The sequence below is a fragment of the Elaeis guineensis genome, chromosome 2 (assembly GCF_000442705.2).
Source record: "Elaeis guineensis isolate ETL-2024a chromosome 2, EG11, whole genome shotgun sequence".
Taxonomy (NCBI): domain Eukaryota; kingdom Viridiplantae; phylum Streptophyta; class Magnoliopsida; order Arecales; family Arecaceae; genus Elaeis; species Elaeis guineensis.
In genome coordinates this window covers 107624837-107643311 of record NC_025994.2, presented here as the reverse complement: position 1 = coordinate 107643311, position 18475 = coordinate 107624837, and the positions used below count along the sequence as shown (strand labels likewise).

At 43.5% G+C, this 18475-nt stretch overlaps 2 protein-coding genes across 6 annotated transcripts; one reads left to right on the top strand and one right to left on the bottom strand.

Moving 5' to 3' along the window:
* The first annotated feature begins 11957 nt into the window (after positions 1 to 11957).
* On the top strand, positions 11958 to 14914 carry LOC105047494 (uncharacterized). 5 transcript variants are annotated; one of them, XR_012139050.1, is made up of 6 exons: positions 11958 to 12217; positions 12342 to 12432; positions 12544 to 12623; positions 12860 to 13092; positions 13999 to 14313; positions 14446 to 14637. XR_012139050.1 is itself a non-coding variant. In XM_019849193.3 (5 exons), the coding sequence occupies exons 1-4, from the start codon at positions 12107 to 12109 to the stop codon at positions 13085 to 13087; spliced, it is 510 nt and encodes a 169-aa protein (XP_019704752.1). In that variant the 5' UTR covers positions 11958 to 12106; the 3' UTR covers positions 13088 to 13092; positions 14446 to 14637. The 5 variants fall into 5 exon arrangements, 4 of the variants coding, with proteins under 4 accessions (XP_019704752.1, XP_073108699.1, XP_073108698.1 ...); XM_019849193.3 differs by lacking the exon at positions 13999 to 14313; XM_073252598.1 differs by having other exon boundaries at positions 14050 to 14530.
* Positions 14915 to 15847: 933 nt separating this feature from the next.
* LOC105047486 (uncharacterized) lies at positions 15848 to 16358 on the bottom strand. The gene has a single exon (XM_010926425.4). It carries the CDS (start codon positions 16251 to 16253, stop codon positions 16023 to 16025), a length of 231 nt encoding a protein of 76 aa, XP_010924727.1. The 5' UTR covers positions 16254 to 16358; the 3' UTR covers positions 15848 to 16022.
* Positions 16359 to 18475: the final 2117 nt, after the last annotated feature.

The window sequence follows — 18475 nt, the reverse complement described above, 5'->3', positions numbered from 1 at the left end:
AAAACCCTCCCTGGACCGTTGGATCTCGACTGGCAACACTCAGAACCACACGATCGCGCATCGATCCACAAAATAAGTCGTGCACCGTGAGAAACGTGCGACAAACAGCTCCGATCCATGGTGGACCGCGAGAAACCGAGAGAAAACGATCTCGCGATCCACAGACCCCTCTGTGCACTACCCGATCCACCGTGGATCGGGCTATCCGGGCTACTAAACCCATGCAAGCGCACGTGGGCCAGGGCCGCGCTCGTGCGCGCACGAGCTTGGGCTTGAGCCATGCCGGTGCACACATGCGCCCGAGCTTGGGCCGCGCTTTGCATGCCTAGGCTGCGCCACCGCGACTCCGCCGGCCTGTTGCCGGTCTTCCATCACTTTGGATTTCGTGTCAACTTCAATCGAACGTATCTTCTTCATCCGGACTCCGTTTGAGGTGATCTTGAGCTTGTTGGACTCTATTTTTCATCGCAGACCTCACTGTGGGTCTAATATAAATTGAACTTAAGACATCAAATCCTAACAATCTCCATCTCGACTCGATATTTGACTTCCTCCTAACTTTGAGAGCTTCTGAATCTCCTCACCTCCATATCTTGAGGCAATCGTCTGCTGATCATGGATGGATAGACATGGGAGTCAAGCCAGACCGTTCGATCCCATCTCCGTCATATGCTGTGCTCCTCCTGATCTGAGATCTACTCAGGACATCATCCTGCAGTAACAGAAATCTCACCTTGTGATATCACTTTTCATCCTCTCGAGTCTCGCATCTCGTATTCGATCCACCTCCACCTGGAGCTCCACCTCACTCTGGGCTCCTCCTGACTCCTGAAGCTCCACCTCGCACTAGGCTCTCTGTCAGGTAATAATATCGTCTCATCTTCTTTTTTTCCTCTAGAACAATCCTATCATCACATAGCACCTTCAGGATTCCTCCATCAACTACCGTCCTAAAGCCTCTCGAATCCAGTTTGCTCTGTAAGATAAAATTCCACCTGAAATCGGATATGTATCGGACCTCCCCCAATCTCTTCACTGCACCATCAAGTATCCTCCAGCTGACCGTCCCGATGCCTCTGATCGTATAGCTTGATTCATCCGACAGATAAACAGTGCCCTCACTGTTCTTTAGAGAGTCAAACTGCTCCTTTCTGCAACATATATGATAAGTGCATGCAGAATCTAAAATTCACTGCTGAAAAAAAATAGATTCTTCATCAGATATCTTAAGGATATCTCCCTTTGAATCGCTATTGGCTGTCGCTACAGCAGCCATCGTCCGATCCCTAAGTTGAGAATAATCTCTGGTTAGATGCTCCAATTTGTCATACCGGTAACACTTGGTCTTGCTCAAGTCTCTCCTGGACTTGGACCGCCCTAATTGCGATCTCTTGTCGCTTCGTCTACCGCCTCCAGCTTCTCCAGAAATAAAAAAAATTGAGCTGTCGCCACTTGAGCTCGAAGATGGATTCTTCCTCCTAAGAACCTCATCCTGAAGAATCGCTATGGTGATCTCGTCCATCTTGATGGTGCTCTTCTCCACTAGAAGAGCAGTCACCAAGGACTCATATGAAGATTGAAGCGATGCTAGCTAAACCAGCATCCTGATCTTCTCCTCAATATTCTTGCCAATGCTGAGGAGGTCGGTGAGGATCTTCTGGAAGTGGGTGAAATGCTTCTGCACGCTTTGTCCCTTAGTCATTCGCAGCTAGTAGAACTGCCTTCAGAGAAAGAGAGTGTTGGTGAGAGATTTCACAATGTACAACTCCTCAAGCTTCGACCATAACTTCGTCAGAGAAATCTCACCAAGCACATGGATCACCATCTCATCCGCTAGATACATGCTGATGGTACTCACAGCCTGCATCTGGAGGCGCTTCCAATCCTGCACCTCTATGGTAGTCGGCTTTTTCTCGTACAAGAGAGCATCGATCAACCATTGCTGGATGAGTACGTCCTTCACCCTTGCCTGCCACAAAGAGAAATTGCTCTTTCCATCAAACTTGTTGATTTTCATCTTGATCGATCCTGTCTTCTCCATCTTCAGTCTTGCCCACCACTACTGCAATCTGCGTTTTTGTACCGTCTCGCTCTGATACCACTTGTAGGTGGATGTCTGGTCAGGACACCACCTCCTAGGACCTTTTCGATACCGCGCATCACAGCAAAAAAAAAGAAGAAATAAAACAGAAAACAATCATATACGTGGATCAGCCAAAAAAGGGCTCGCCTACACAGGACATGCAAATTTTACTATGACAAAAAGAAATATTACAAGAGGAGATCTCACCCTCAACCCTTGTAGACCAGATCTCTCCCTCACAAAAAGTTCTTCCTGAGAAAAGCTCTCTCTAAGAAGACTTTTCTGAACCCCTGAAGCGATCGCTGTCCAGAAACCACCCTGAAGCCTCTGCTCCTGTTTCTGTTGGCGCCGCATCTCCTCTGTTCTCTCTCTGGATTCATTGCTGGAGCCACCGCACACGCACACCTGTTCACAGATGGATTATGCTTTTTTTAAGACTTAAATCCATGAAACAATAGGATTAGGACTCCTAAAACTGCCCAAAAACCCATCCTGGACCGTTGGATCTCGACCGGCAACACCTAGAACCATATGATCGTGCATCGGTCTATGAAATAAGTCGTGGACTGTGAGAAACACATGAGAAATGGCTCCGATCCACGATGGACCACGAGAAGTCGAGAGGAAACGGTCTCGCAGTCCACATACCTTTCTGTGCACCACCCGACCCACCATGGACCGGGCTATCTGAGCCATTGAACTTGCGCGAGCGCACATGGGCCTGGGCCGCGCCCATGCGCATGCGCCTGGGCCTGGGCCGCGCTCTGCGCACTGGGCTGCCACCGATCTTTCATCGCTTTGGATTTCGTGCCAATTTCAATCAGACGTATCTTCTTCATTCGGACTCCGTTTGAGGTGATCTTGGGTTTGTTGGACTCTGTTTTTCGTCGCGGACCTCGTTGTAGGCTCAATATAAATCAAATCTCGAGACATCAAATTCTAATAGTAACTACGTTTTACTGTATGTAATTCTGAAGATTGCACATAATTGGCCAAATTTAACATATTCTTTTGTATTAATTGTTTATCGTTTCAGCTTCTGACCTGAGAATTGAGGGCGACGCATAGCATTAGATTGGACCTAAGGTTATATTTGAATAAATACAGGCTGCTCTTAGCATATAAAACTTTAGAAAACTAGTTCAAATTATTTGTATTTGATCTAATATCTCCAAATATAAAAATTCCTCAAATATAAATTAGTTTGTATTTTTAGATTATGATATTTCTTTTTAGTCCTCTCTCTCATATTAGTCTACAATTGATTCCATTTAATTAAGTTGCTACCTAATTACTTGTCAAATTCATCAAAAACCATAGTCGGGGAGGTGGGGGGCACGGGCAACAACAGGGGGAAGGAGGGGGTCGGGGAAGACCGTCGAGGACACGGACGGTGGGTGGGAGGTGGAGAGGCGGGTGGGAGATGCAGAGAAGTGAAGAAGAGGGTGAAGGATGATAAAATATAATAAAATATTATTTTTTAAAAAATAATAAAATAAAAAAATATAATAGTGTAATATCTAAATTGCCTTTCGTAATAAAAAATATTTAAAAAGTACCATAGTAAAACCTTTTCAAATAACTCCATCCTCTCCTTCCTCCGGCGTCACATGGACATAGCATACCCTCCTTCCCTCCCACCTGCCACCACTCTGGCTTGCCCCTCCTTCACCGCCGCCACTGCCCGCCCATCCCAGCTTGTCAGCCACCACTCTGTTGGGGATGTCTGGTTAGGACACCACCTCTATAGGATATTTTTCGATACCGTGCATCGCAGCAGAAAGAAAGAAGAAATAAAATAGAAACACAATCAAATACACAGATCAATTAAAACAGACTCATCTTTATGGGGTATGTAAGCTTTACTATAAGAAAAGAAAAAAATTAGAAGAGGAGATCACACCCTCAACCCTCATACACCCAATCTCTCCCTCACAAGAAGCTCTCCCTCACAAAAACTCTCTCTCTAGGAAGATCCCCTTGAACTCTTGAAGCGATCGCTGTCCGCTGCTTGACAGTCTGTCTGAAGCACTCTGCTCCTGTTCTCTATCGAAATCTCGTCTCTGCTGCTTTGGGTCCTCTATCAAACAACCAACCGTATGCTCACGTCTCTGTTCTATCAACAGGAGTATTTATAGCCTTGAAGCTGAGCAAAAATAGGAGTCATGGACTCCTCACAGCACTCAAACAGGTCCCTGAACCATCAGATCAAGATCGATAACGTTTCAGGCCATCCGATCATGTAATCGGTCCATAAAAAATCCTATAGACCATGAGAAACTATAGGAAAACGTCCGTCGGTCCACGATGGACCACGAGAAACCAAGGGAAAATGCCTTCTCGGTCCACACGGGTCCATATGGATCGCCGATCCACGCACTACCATGGATCGTGTGGAAAAAACTAATGCGGGCCGTGCAGTGCGCACCCGCACGTCTACGTGCACGCTCCTGGGCTTGGGCCATGCACCGCGTGCACTTGCAAGTCCGCCGCAGCACTTCGATTTTTGTGCCATCTTTTATTGAGCGTATCTTATTTATCCGGACTCTATTTGGACTGATCTTAAGCTCGTTGGACTTCGTTCATCGTCATGGATCTCGCTGTGGGCTTAGTATAGATCGAATCTCGAACGTGAAATCCGAATAATCTTCACCTCGACATTTGGCCTCTTTCTAACTCTGAGAGCTTTTGGATCTCCTCACCCCCATGTTTTGGGGTAATCGCTTGCTGATCATGGATGGATAGACATGTGAGTCGAGCCAGATCGCTCGATCCCATCTCTGTCGCATGCTGTGCTTCTTCTGATCTGAGATCTAATCAGGATATCATCCTGTGGCAATAAGAATCCCACCCTACGATATCGTCTCTCATCGTTTCAAGTCTCGCATCTCATGCTCGATCTACCTCCATCTGGAGCTCCACTTCGCTCGGGCTCCTTCTGACTTTTGAAGTTCCACCTCGCACTGCGCTTCCCACCAAATAGTAATGTCCTCTTATCCTCTTCTTCCTCTCTAGCATAATCCTATTGTCGCGCAACACTTTCAAGATTCCTCTATCAGCTATCGTCCCATAGCCTCTCGAATTCAGTCTGCTCAGTAAGATGAGATTCTGTCTGAAATCGGATATATATCGGACCTACTATAATCTTCTCATTATACCATCATGTGTTTTCCAGTTGACCGTTCTGATGCCTCTAATTGCATAGCTCGATCCATCCGACAGATAAACAATGCCCTCACTACTCTCGAGGGAGTCAAACTACTCCTTTCTGCAATATACATGATAGGTGCATGCAGAATCTAAAATTTACTATTGGAGAGAAGTAGATATCTCGTCAGATATCTCCAGGACATCACCCTCTGACTTGCTACTGACCATCACTGCAGTAGTCATCGTCCGATCCCTAAGTTAAGAGCAATCTCTGGCTAGATATCCCAACTCATCACATTGATAACATCTGGTCTTACTCAAGTCCCTCGTCTTTGACTTGGACCGCTCTTGTCGCAATCTCCTATCGTTCCGTTTACCGCCTTCTATTCCTCCAAAAACCACCAAAGTTGAGCTACCACCTGAGTTCGAAGCTGGATTCTCCCTTCTGAGAATCTCGTTCTGAAGAATCACTGCGGTGACCTCGTCTATTTTGATGGTGCTCTTCTCTACTAGAAGAGCAGTCACCAAGAACTCATACGAAGGGGGAAGCGACGTTAGCAAGACCAGTGCCCTAGTCTTCTCCTCAAATTTTTCACCAACGCTGAGGAGGTCGGTAAGAATCTTATGGAAGTGGCTGAGATGCTCCTGCATGCTCTATCCTTCAGTCATCCGCAACTGGTAAAATTGCCTCCAAAGGAAGATGGTGTTGGTGAGAGACTTCGTCATGTACAACTCCTCGAGCTTCGACCACAACACCATCGGAGAAGTGTCTCCAAGTACATGGATCACCATCTCATCCGCTGGTACATGCGGATGGTACTCACCGTCTGCATCTGGAGCCGCCTCTAATTCGGCACCTCCATGGTAGTCGGCTTCTCTTTGCATAGGAGAGTATCGATCAACCTTTGCTAGATGCGCACGTCTTTCACCCTTGCCTGCCACAAGCATAAATTGCTCTTTCCATCAAATCTATTGATCTTCATTTTGATTAAGCCTATTTTCTCCATCTTCAATCTTGCTCACCATTGCCGCAATTTATGTTTTGGTACCGCCTCACTCTGATACTACTTGTTGGGAATGTCTGGCCAGGACACCATCTCCATAGGATTTTTTTCGATACTACACGTCATAGTAGGAAGAAAGAAAAAATAAAATAGAAACACAATCAAATACGTAGATCAGCCAAAAAAGACTTACCTCCATAGGGCATGCTAGCTTCATTATGAGAAAAGAGAAAAATTACAAGAGAAAATTATACCCTCAACTCTCGTATACCTAATTTCTCCCTCACAAGAAGCTCTCTCTCATAAAAGCTCTCTCTCTGAGAAGACCCTCTTGAACCCCTAAAACGACTACGTCCGCTGCCTGACAGTCTGCCTGATGTACTCTGCTCCTGCTCTCTGTCGACGTCTCGCCTCTGCTGCTCTGGGTCATCTGCCGAACAAGCAAGTGTACGCTCACATCTCTGTTATGTCAATAGGAGCATTTATAGCCTTGAATCCGAGTGAAAATAGGAGTCATGGACTCCTCACAGCACCCAAACAGGTTCTTGAATCATCAGATCAAGACCGACAATGCTCCAGACCATCCAATCACACGATCGGTCCATGAAAAACCCTATAGACTGCGAGAAACTATAAGAAAACGCTTGCCGGTCCATGGTAGACCATGAGAAACCAAGGAAAAATGCCCTCTCGATCCACGTGGGTCTCTGTGGACTACCAGTCCACGCACTATGCATGGACCGCATGGAAAAAAACTCGCGTGGGTCGCGCAGCGCGCGCTTGCGTGGGCCTGGGTCTTGCCCACGTGTGCGCGCGCCCAGGCCTGGGCCGCACACCGCGAGCGTCCGTGCATTCGCGCACTGGACCACGTGCGATCGCGCCATTGCGGCCTTCGCCGGCCCACCACCGGCCGCCGCCGGCCTTCACTGTTCCGATTTCTGTGCCATCTTCTATCGAACATATCTCCTTCATCCGGACTCCATTTAGGCTGATCTTGGGCTCGTTAGACTCCGTTTGTCGTCGTGGACCTTGTTGTGGGCTCAATGTAGATCAAATCTGGAGACGTTAAATTCTAATATGCTCTTCACATCCTTCGGTCATCACCGCCCCTTCGTCACTCCTCAACGCAGCCTCTTCTTCCCTCTGATGTATATCACTGCCCGCACTGCCCCCGTCCGCGTCCACCTTGAACACCCTCCCCGGGCTTCCCTACAGCGCCAGCAGAAACCCCGGCTCCCGGGGGCCCTTCATTGTAAAAATTTTGGGCTTCGGGCCATACGAGATCCAAACTTCAGTTAAAATTCCAGGCCACGCCGTCTTGACCGGCCCGAGTAGACCCGATCTTCTCCCCCAATGCAAAACGAGATAGAAGGGAAGAGATGGCATGAGGAAGGAGAGAAGAGAGGAGAGATGCATTGATATGTGCGCGCGCGCGCGTGAGAGAGAGAAAGAGAGAGAGAGACGGGGATCGAGGGGAGAGAGGTTGGGAAGGAGAGGAGATTGAGAGAGAGAGAGAGAGAGAGAGAGAGAGAGAGAGAGCCAGCCGAGAGAAAGATCGGGAGGGAGAAGGAGATTGAGCGAGAGCTAGGGGGTATTTGAGAGAGAGAGAGAGAGAGAGAGAGAGAGAGAGAGAGAGAGAGAGAGCGCCAGCCGAGAGAAAGATCGGGAGGTAGAGAGAGATGGAGAGGGAGAAGAGAACAGGGAAGAGAGAGAGGGATAGAGCAGAGAGGGGAGAGAGAACGTTGTCTGGCTGCGAGAGAGAGGAACGGGCGCAACAAGGTGGGCTTAGTTTCGAGCTAATATCGGGCCGAGGCGAGTCCTGAGCCCAACATGGAATTTTGCGGCCTTGATGTCAACTCCCAGCCGGACCTGATCTTATCGGGCTCAGCCCAAAGGATTAGACGAAACCATCCTGGCCAGAAAGCTCTCGAGCCAGCTTGAGCCCATTTCTGATCCTACCCACTAGCCGGAAGAGCAGGAGGAACAAGAAGAAGGCGAGGGTCTGCTCACGGGAGAAAGGGAAGAGGGAGAAGTCATGGTTTCCGAGGGCTGGGTAGGGTGTAAAAGGGCTGGATAGATTTTTGGAGGGTCGAGTTGTCCGGATGATTTTGGGTATCGGGCCATTGGGCCTTAGCACTTAGCTTTGACTTTGATTTGAACGGCTGATATGGCATGCTGCATCCTCAAGACCACCAAATTGTAAATTTACTTGCACATCTTCTTCCAAGACATTTTTATCCTATTATAGGATGCAATTTTGTTCTTAATTGATCATTGTTTTACTCATCTGCATGGTTGCTACACATGGTTAATAACTACAATAACTAATAGACACTCATTCATGTAACAAGGAGTCATGGACTCCTCACAGCACCCAAACAGGTCCTTGAATCATCAGATCAAGACCGACAATGCTCCAGACCATCCGATTGCACGATCGGTCCATAATTTCTCTATTAACAAATAACATGTATGGTATATAAGTTGTAAAATAATTAAGCAGTGAGATTGTTGCACTTGATTTGGGTTTTTGTTCCCTTTTTTTGTCTTTTTAACTAGAAAAGATGTCTTGTATTACTATGGAAACCTTGGGATGGAGAACCATGTTTAAAGTGAAATTGTTCATAAAATAAATAACCAAAAGCATTATTTCAGATACAACAATTTGCTGATATATTTGAACATGTTCAATAGTTTTGTTAACACTTTAAATGGAATGGGAATGATCCACATAGACGACAATGTTATAATATAATCCTAGAATAGATATAACGAGGACATACAAGATGCAACTTATGTGATCAAATAACAAAGAATCAAAATTAAATTTTTTGGAGATAGTAAATTTTAATATTTCTATATTAATTGTTTATTAATAAACTTAATAGTCATTGTGCTCCTATTTCATTTTTCAAGATGATATATTCATTTCTAATAACGATGCCGGTGTTTCCCATAATGTTATGATATTGCTGCATGATGTCACTATTTTCATTTTCGGTGGAAGCCTCATACAATAGTTTAAATTGCGACTGGGTTAGTGACTAATAGCTTGGTAAAGTGAAAAAGCTTGATCAATTACTTCATATTACGTTATCCAACAAATAACTATCAAGGCTAGATCATCATATAGAAGCAAAAAGGATTTCAATATGCCAATCATATTGGTCTTAAGTTGTTTTGTACCATTGCAGATTTGTGACATCGTCTTTTTTGGCCGGCTCATCAGAAAGTTATCCTAAGAGCTAAGGCTACATTTCATATTAGTTAGAAGATGGACAACGGGAGGTTGTCTTGCTAATTAGCCAATATAAAAATAGGCAAGTAGTCATATCCCGCCAATGGCTCAAAAAGATGGATAATTGGATTACATTTAATCCAACTTTTACTTTTTTATCTTTTTGTTATTATTTTCTCACTTCTTTTATTTATTTATTTATTTTTTGATGAGTTGAAAGAGTCATATAACATAAACATGGATACAGTCTAAAAAGTCAGGAAAAAAAAATCTCAAAAAGACAAAGGAAAAAACAGAAAAGCCGGTCCATAGGCTCTCTCTTAAGTACTAAGCAACAAAGCTAGCAATCCAGTTAGCAGTGTTATTAATCTCTCGACAAATATATCTAGTTTCAAAAGCATTGCGCCCTTCTAAAAGCCTTTAAATATCCTAGATGAGAGGGTGATGAGCCACTCCACTACTCTAGCTCTACATCCAGCCTATCAATATGGCAGAGACCCCCTCGATCACTAGATGGCTAGCTCTTAGAATCCACTTCACATATGTGATGCCCTCTCAGGTCACTTGCAGCTTTGCACCTGACACGGTGGACTTATAGTGGTGGGTCCCACCAATAACAATCAATTTAGAGATTGACCCCCAAATCATAAATCTAACTCCGCTTCTGTTGCTAGAAATACTATTGTCAATATTGATCTTCAGAGAAAACTTGGGGGTCAAGGTTCTCAAGTGGTGAAGACTTATTGAGGTGCTACATAAGTGTGAGGAGAATCCTAGATGTTTTGAGTGGTGAAAATCAAGCTGATGGATAATAGGTCAATGATCTTTGCAGTTTGGATCATGGCTTAGATCAAAATAAATCTCATCAGCAATCATCTTGTCTTAAAAATATCATTATTCTGAGCCAACCAGATATGATAAGTAACGTAAACAATCTCAATGCTGGCTGATCTGAAATCCTAGTCATTGTACTCTACCATACACTTGCAGGAAGTCGCGAATCGACTGTGCTAGGCAAAGCACCTCAAGAAAAATAGTGGACAACTGTCAAATGTGTATAGCTCTGGAACAAAGAAAATGTGCTCCAACGTCTCATCTCCTAAATATACCCTAGATAATAAGGTAGGATATCCATCTCTCGGGCCCTCAATAACATCCTAGTAGGACAACGGCTCCAAACAACCTTCTAGAGGAATAGACTCACACTAGGGTAAGTCTTGATCCTCCATATTCAAGCCTTCTCGAGTCACCTGGTCGGCCCACTCTCATGTAAGTCATACAACTCCCTCCTCTCGATGTGCAAGATGACTGTCAAACTCTTATGTCAGATCCACTATGGACAAGGATTGCTTAGGCCAGAACTTACTCAACTAGTTGATCTCCAAAGTAAGAGTCACCCGCTCCACATCCCATCCACTTTCCTCTGCTTGGAGAAGATTCCAAACCCACATCATCTCTCCAACCTCAGTGCTAATAAATGTTGGCCACCGATAGAGTGGAAGATCGGCTACCCACGAGTCCTGAGCGATGTCAATTGAGAGGGCATCTTTCACATGCCAGGACATCAAGGCCAATATCTTAGGAGCACGGGAGCAAATCTCCTTCCATATGAAGGATCGCAGATCGGTCTAGTGAGCTACATAAATAATGACACCAAATGGCTAAAATCATTTAGAGGTGGTTGATCATTCAGTACCCAAGCACAACATAACTCGTTTGAGTCCATGACTAACTATGATCATCCAATTTTTCTGCAAAATAAGGGGTTTCAAATATATGAATCCCCAAAGGAAAATGCTTCGGAATGTTTACCGGTCCATGTTTTCAGGACCGACCATTGGCCTTACTCAATCCTGTATATCGTGGCAGTTCCCACCGTTTACAAAATTTTCCTTGCCACATGGTATAAAAATGCAAACGTGCACGACTAGGGAACGCTTATGACAAATCTCTACGAAATCTTAACCGTTCACTCCATATCAAACCAGTGTGATCATTTGGCCGGCTCCAAAGGATGGATGCTTGTCAGAAGAAGCCAGCAGGCACGCGGCTCTTCTCAACTGTCAAGCGTTACGCGTCGCCGCCGCTCGCTTAGTAAATTCTAGATCATGCCTCCCGGGGAGTCCTGATTGCAGATTGTCAGCATAAACTCCATGGATCGACACGTCAATCTCGTTGTCGTCCGGACCCTGTTCCGGTGTTTGGATCACCTTTTATATCACCAACTCCAACTGCACCTCACGCCGCACCCTTTCATTGAACACAAAGTGGGCCCTGGTGTTTCCTTGGGGGAGGGGTCGCCTTGTTGGTGCCTCTAGCTTTTAATGATTTTGCATAGATTGAGGGTGACGTGGCTTAAACTCCGCTTCCGTGTGGTCGAAAATATCTTCTGACACGATCCACGTTGGAAACGTATCGTTCCGGTACGCCCCTCCAGAACTTTCCAGACCCGATCTCTTCCCACCCATTCTCGATTCCTCTACCGAGATATTTTCTCCCCTACCGCTTCTTCTAAATTCCATGCTCCCCTCTGTATCTTTCTCTATATAAATGCTAGATATGTAATTGCTTCATTTGATGACCATCAGATATCTTAAACGGTTCCATTCCACGTGACGGTGTCGCCGGAGGATGGGAACAGAGCATCGTAGCGGCCGACCGGGATCTTATTACGCCGTGCTGGGCGTCCGTCCGGACGCTCCCGCCACGGAGATTCGTAGCGCTTATCGGAAACTCGCGATGGTTCGTACCTCTCCTCCCTCTAATCTTGAGTTGGTAACTGCGCTTTCTATGCGGGGAAAAGGGTTAATAGGTAATCGTAAATTATTAACTGATTAATTGGTGGGTTGGTGTTTAATGATCACAGAAATGGCATCCGGATAGAAGAAGGGGGAGGGAGCCATGGCTGGTAGAGGAGGCCAACAAGAGATTCCAGCAGATCCAAGAGGCCTACCAAGGTAATGAATTATATACGTGGCATTGATGGTTATTTCCTCATGATCGTCGTACCGTACAAAATTTCCCTTGGATCGTAATAATTAAATTTGATCTTTTTGGTGCGGAGGTAGTGTTGTCGGATGGAAAGAGGAGAACATTGCATGATGCAGGCCTTTACGATCCAGTACAAGACGACGAAGAGGAAGTCGAGGTACGGATTCTAATTATGTTTTCTCGAGCCTCCTTATAAAAATATAAGATATTAGGCTATTAGATGATGGAAAACGAAGAGGCCTCCTCTGTTTTCTGTTCGCATTTTCCGTGTTCTCCTTTTGGAGAGCGCCGGAGAGAATCAATTAAACGGAGTGGAGGAGATTTGGCTGTGAAAATTTCATCATGATCTCATGTATACTGACACAGTTTTCTTTGTTTTAATTTTTGTTAAAGGGATTTCATGACTTCGTTCAAGAAATGCTGACGCTCATGGCCAACGTGAGGAGAGAGGTAATTTTATTTATTTTCAACTTCGTATATGTATACTTTTTCTTGTTCTTTTGGTACAGTAAATATTTTGGTTCCGCGGGAGAAGTTCTTGAGGATGGCCTGGTTACTTCTGACCTCACGGTCTTTGTTGGACGGCAAATACGATTTAGAAAGGAATTCTTTTACATTTAGCCATGGTATGTTTGATTTTGTTAATCTTTTTCTTAAAATTTTGCTTGCATTCCAAAATAGCTTAACTATTTTAAAATTTTCAGATTTTTTTTGAGATTTCGATTTTTTTTTTACTGGACTTCAATTTTTAAATCATTAAAATTTTAAAATATTATTATTTTTTAATTATTTTTAATTTAAAAATTATGATGGAAATTATATAATACTCGATGAAAATTGATATGATGTGGAATTAGCTGTTGTGAAATTTTAAATTTCTTCTTAATTATTTTTCTTCTCTTTATTTAAGATTTTAACTCATCTTTATTTTCTATTTTTTCTAATTGAAGTTTATTATTTCTTTCTCCTTTTCTTTTTTTTTGTAGGTAGGATTTTTATTTTTATTTTTTTATTTTAATCTATCACTATTTTCTTTAAAATCTGCATCATTTATATTTTTTTTAGATATTTAAGAAGATAAATGTATTGATTTAGTATGGTTGAAGAATTTTTATAATTTTGATGATAGTCATGATGGAGATTTTGGAGTTGATGATGATAAAGATAGAAATATCAATAATGACGTACGAAATAATAAAATTTTAGAAGGAATAATAATAAAAAAATAAAATAAAAAATATAAATTTTAATTAAAAAAATTATAAAAATATTATGCCAACTAATTCATAATGTATCAATTTTCACTGTAGTCATGTGACTGACCGTTTGTATCATGATCATTGGATGGAAGTAGTGGTTATAAAAAAATTATTATTTTTTAAAAATTTTATGATAATAGATTAAAATTTAAAATAAAAATAAAAATTTAAAATTAATTAAAATTTAAAATTAATTAAATCAAAAAATATAAAAAATTGGGCAGTTACTCAATAACCACTTATCCTGCCGTTTTATGATGAAAAAATATAAAGAATCACAGACGCTGAAGATATTTTCCTGTCGTTCCCCCGCCGCCGTTGCAGTAGGCATCGTCGAAGTCCTTTCGAACGGCGCATCTCGGACTGAGTGTCCGTTGGGGCATACGCTTAACCGTCGTTCACCACGCGTTTGGCGTGACAGAGCGTCATTTTATCTTGGTAGTGACGCTATAAAGGAGAGTTTGAGATGAGCCAGTTCATACATCACATAGATTCCTTTGTCGCTCTACTAAAACATCGTGTTGTCCCTTGAGACGGCACGGCTCTCTCGATTCCCCATCCCTCCCACTGTCGCTGGCAGCAGAGCTGGTATTTGTTTTTTTTTTTTTTAATAACTGAGGCGTTTTATTCGAATTTGTACTTTTATATTTTTTTTACAATTTATTGCTGTCCGTCGGTTCGCTTAACGTGTACCCCATGCTGGTGGTCTCGAGATCACAGGAAAAGGAATATAATTTGGAGGAGCTACAGCGTATGTTGGCCGAGATGGCACAGGATTTTGCCACGCTGCCACCGCAGCCGCCTTGGTTCGACGCTGGAGGAGCTTCCAGAAGTTCGAAGAGGTTCCACGAGGACACGGATCCGACGGACACGAGGAAACGTCGCATGCACGTGTCGAGCGTGGAGTTGTTCGGGAGCACCGGTTACGGCTGAGGGCTTACTTTTGTGTTGTCTGGTGCCGAGAAATCGGCGCCCTGCAGGCTGTAGATAGAAGGATTTTTGAGACTCGAAGTGAAAGAGTTGAGTTCAGGCTTTGTTTAGCGTTGGTTGCATCAACTGTTGTGTTGTTTGGATTGCCTGAGTGTTTGTATGGTTCTTTGATTGGTGGTCGGGGTGTGTCATGCACTCATGCTACCTCACCACTTACTGAACAGTGCTCTTCCAGCGTTTCATGGCTGTTCGATGTTTAGGTCTAACGTGGGCTCTGAGTCCTCTCTTCTCTTATCTTTGTACACATGCTGGACTTTCAACTTAAGCATTTGACTCGTTAGTTTTCATCAAGAATCCTAGCATAAGCAAATACAAGCACGTTCCTGTCCTGCGACAAGGCTCTTTTATAAGGTGTGGCAGAAACGAGGTGTCTTTGAATCTGCGATTTCTTGTATTCTCTAAATTACGGCTTGTCGCATGATCAAGTGTCCCTGGAACTTTTGGTTCAAAGATATTGTGGTGCCCTATATGGTACCGTTATGTTTGGATGTTGAACGATAAGGCGGAGCTTCCAAGAGCTCCGATTGTTAAAAGAGGCAAATTAAGCAAGGGCGTCGGCAACAACTTGCCCATCTCCTCCATGTGGATTCATCAGAAGACACGAACTTCCTTTTCCAAGATAAACTACGTTATTTCTATGGCAATTCTGCTTCTATCACTGATTCGAACTGAAACTCTTGCCAGGTTAACTGTATTGCAAGCATAAGATCCTCCTGCCTTGAGGCATCATCATCTACATTTTTTGTGTCAACAGAGCCGTCATGTTCAATACTGATCTTCCCATTCAAGTCTAAAAGTTTGCTTCAGTCCCATTATGGCATACGAGTATATCCTAGTTTTAAAACTGGAGGGATAAAATGGATTTTAGTCTCAAGTTGGATTAGACGATCTATAACATTTGGTGACGTTAAACTTCTGTAGATCGTTAAAATTCTTCCAGAAGTTTGATGATCTGTAAGAAATTCGTTTTGGAAGCGCCAGGCATGTAGCTAGGCCTGGCAGGCCCTCCACTAGTGCAATGTCTTCATAAATGTCCTATTGCTTGTAATGTATCTATATTGTCGTCTTTCATATTATGTGTCTCTTTCTACATAAGTGCGGGTCTGATGCGGTGTGCTCAACTAAAGGCAAATGAAGGAAACAGATTAGCAACAATTATATAACTAAATGTGTCACACGGATGACCTATCCAAGCAACACCATAAATTTAATTACACTGTGGATGGAGAGAGAGAGAAAGAGAGCATGGCATTCAAACAACTCGATGCATTAACGAAACGAAAGCACTCAACTCAATTAATGCACATTTAGATGGGGATGGCGTTGGAGACGGAAGGGTAGACGACAGTGGCCGGGTGGGCCATGATGCGGCGGCCCTTCATGTGGCGGAAGAGGTAGACGAGCGCCCCCACGGGCCACTCCACCACGGCCGCCGCCGCGAACGCCACGAACCCCAGCGTGGACCCCACCACCTTGCACCGGCACGGGTTGCTCCTCGTCCCGCACTGCACGCAAACCGGCACGAATGCACCCACCATTGCGACCACCGCCTCTCGGCTCGACCCGACACGAATGAAAACCAGAGGACGATGACGGAACGGTACAATCTCTCGAACCGTTTGGGAGGTCCACGGAACAGGGGATCGGGGTTCTTATGGGTGGAACACGGGCGAAACGTGACGCGACTTGGTGGCACGTGTATGGCCACGTGTTGTTGCAAGAGCGAGAAGCTCCCTGGTGCTTGCCACGGCAAATGTTTCCCTGCCACGTTTCAGGTTTTGCGGCAGAATGACCGACCAGGAAGAATGATTCTAGTCTGCATTCCCTTCCCTCACCGCCACCCTCCAAAAGAAAGAGCAATCATAGCCGTTGATACGCTTACTTGTCTTGGACGTGCACGTCAACTACTCATCCGTCATCTGATATAGATAAACTCTAGGACCTAGGAAAAGGAGACTGGAACTATTTGAGTCTTGATAAGTACGTCAGCCAGAACAATCTCCTTCCAAATGTTATTGGTTACTGAGAGGTGCAAATTCCTACAGAGGATCCGGAGCATATTTATTCATTTTATTAAATTATAAGATAACTATACAAATCGAGTTTAAAAAAGCAAACTAATTTTCAATTTGGCTTCATCTAATATGAAATGATGAAGAGATTGCCGCGAAATAGCTGATTGCTTTGTGAGCTCCAATCCTCAACTCTCTCTTTATAAAGCTTTCGTTTTGAGTATAAAGCCAGCGTGTCAATGACTTTTTATAAATCCAAACTAATTCAAGTGTTGACATCCTACATTATCAGAATCGCATGTCCTTGAAAAGAGCATGTCAGAAATTCTAAGCAAGCCCCCCATCAAAAATCGATCATTTATTTTATGACTGTGACCTTCAATTTAAAGGGGAAAAAAAAAAAAAAACTTATCAGGCACTGGAAACCATGCTATGGAGTCAAATTTGGCATGGGAAAATGGATTATTCAAAATGGGGGCCTGTTATAATTGTTACGTGAGAATAATGACTAGAAAAAATGGCAATCATGTACCGCGTTTACACAAGATTTGCTACCCTTCCAATGACCATACAGTTTTTTTAACAGATGTACCGATATCACTATGAAAATGCTTGGCGAACCAAAACGTGAGATATTTTATTATGAAAATGGAGGCGGCCAGTGTCACGCTCCGAACCCAACATCCGGATCGGATACGTGATGGCCGCACACTCCTTAGAGCAAGCCCTAAAGAATATGCAAGGCCAAAATAAATATTACAACCTTAACATCCATAATAATTAATTTCAAATATAATTCATAAAACCTTGCATAATTACAATTTAAATTTCTTCAATTCTATACTATGACACTCTATTTATCCTTCTGCTCACCTATAAATCCAAGCCATAGCCAATCTAAGTCATCTTGTAACTCTGAAAAGAAAAAGAAAGATGAAGGGGTGTGAGCTTTACAGCTCAGTAAGAATTTCCATATCACACTGACATAGTAATATAATCTGAAATTAAGAATAAGCAATAAAATATAAAACTAATGTTCAACGTCCAGAATAATGCAAACATTCATAAATTTTTTGTCTTGTTAAAATAGATGTATCATCATATGTTAACAGGTGAAACCCCTTTTATTCAACAATTATTTCATGTCTTATCTTTCATTTCCCCTTTCATAATCACATGATTTTTAACCTTTTCTTTCTGGTTCTGGACTATCCAATTCTATACCTCAGTCATCATCCGGATCGAATCCATTTAAAAAGTCTTTCAAGACTGTCCCAGGATGAGCTCCTGGCCGGCTGTCCCACGTACCAAAGCCCGTGAGAGGCTGTCCCAGGCATAAGCTCCTGGCGGGCTGTCCCAGACATGAGCTCCTGACCGGCTGATCCACCTGTAAGCCAGTGGGGGCTGTCCCAGGCATAAGCTCCTGGCGGGCTGTTCCACATGACAAGGCTAGTCCATACCATATATCTCTTTCTTTTCATTTAATCATTATGTATTGACTTCATCAAATCAATTTCAACTTGCATTATGATCAATTCAGATATTTCATATCCATATAATCATGCCATCAATTTCTAATACATATATATTGACATAACATACTCATGCTCAAAATCAAATAACAATATCTCAGGTATAATAAATTCATCGATCTCAAATCCGACGATGCAAAACCAACGATACAAGATCAACAGTAAAATAGCATATATATAATAGTGATCATGTACAGGGATTCTTACCTTTACCGG

Excerpts from the sequence above, each read along its gene's own strand:
- LOC105047494 (XM_010926436.4), top strand. The coding sequence starts at position 12,107 with ATGGGAACAGAGCATCGTAGCGGCCGACCGGGATCTTATTACGCCGTG. Across the intron at positions 12,218-12,341 it reads CTTATCGGAAACTCGCGATG|AAATGGCATCCGGATAGAAG; the intron begins GTTCGTACCTCT and ends TAATGATCACAG. Across the intron at positions 12,624-12,859 it reads ACGACGAAGAGGAAGTCGAG|GGATTTCATGACTTCGTTCA; the intron begins GTACGGATTCTA and ends TTTTTGTTAAAG.
- LOC105047486 (XM_010926425.4), bottom strand. The coding sequence starts at position 16,253 with ATGGTGGGTGCATTCGTGCCGGTTTGCGTGCAGTGCGGGACGAGGAGC.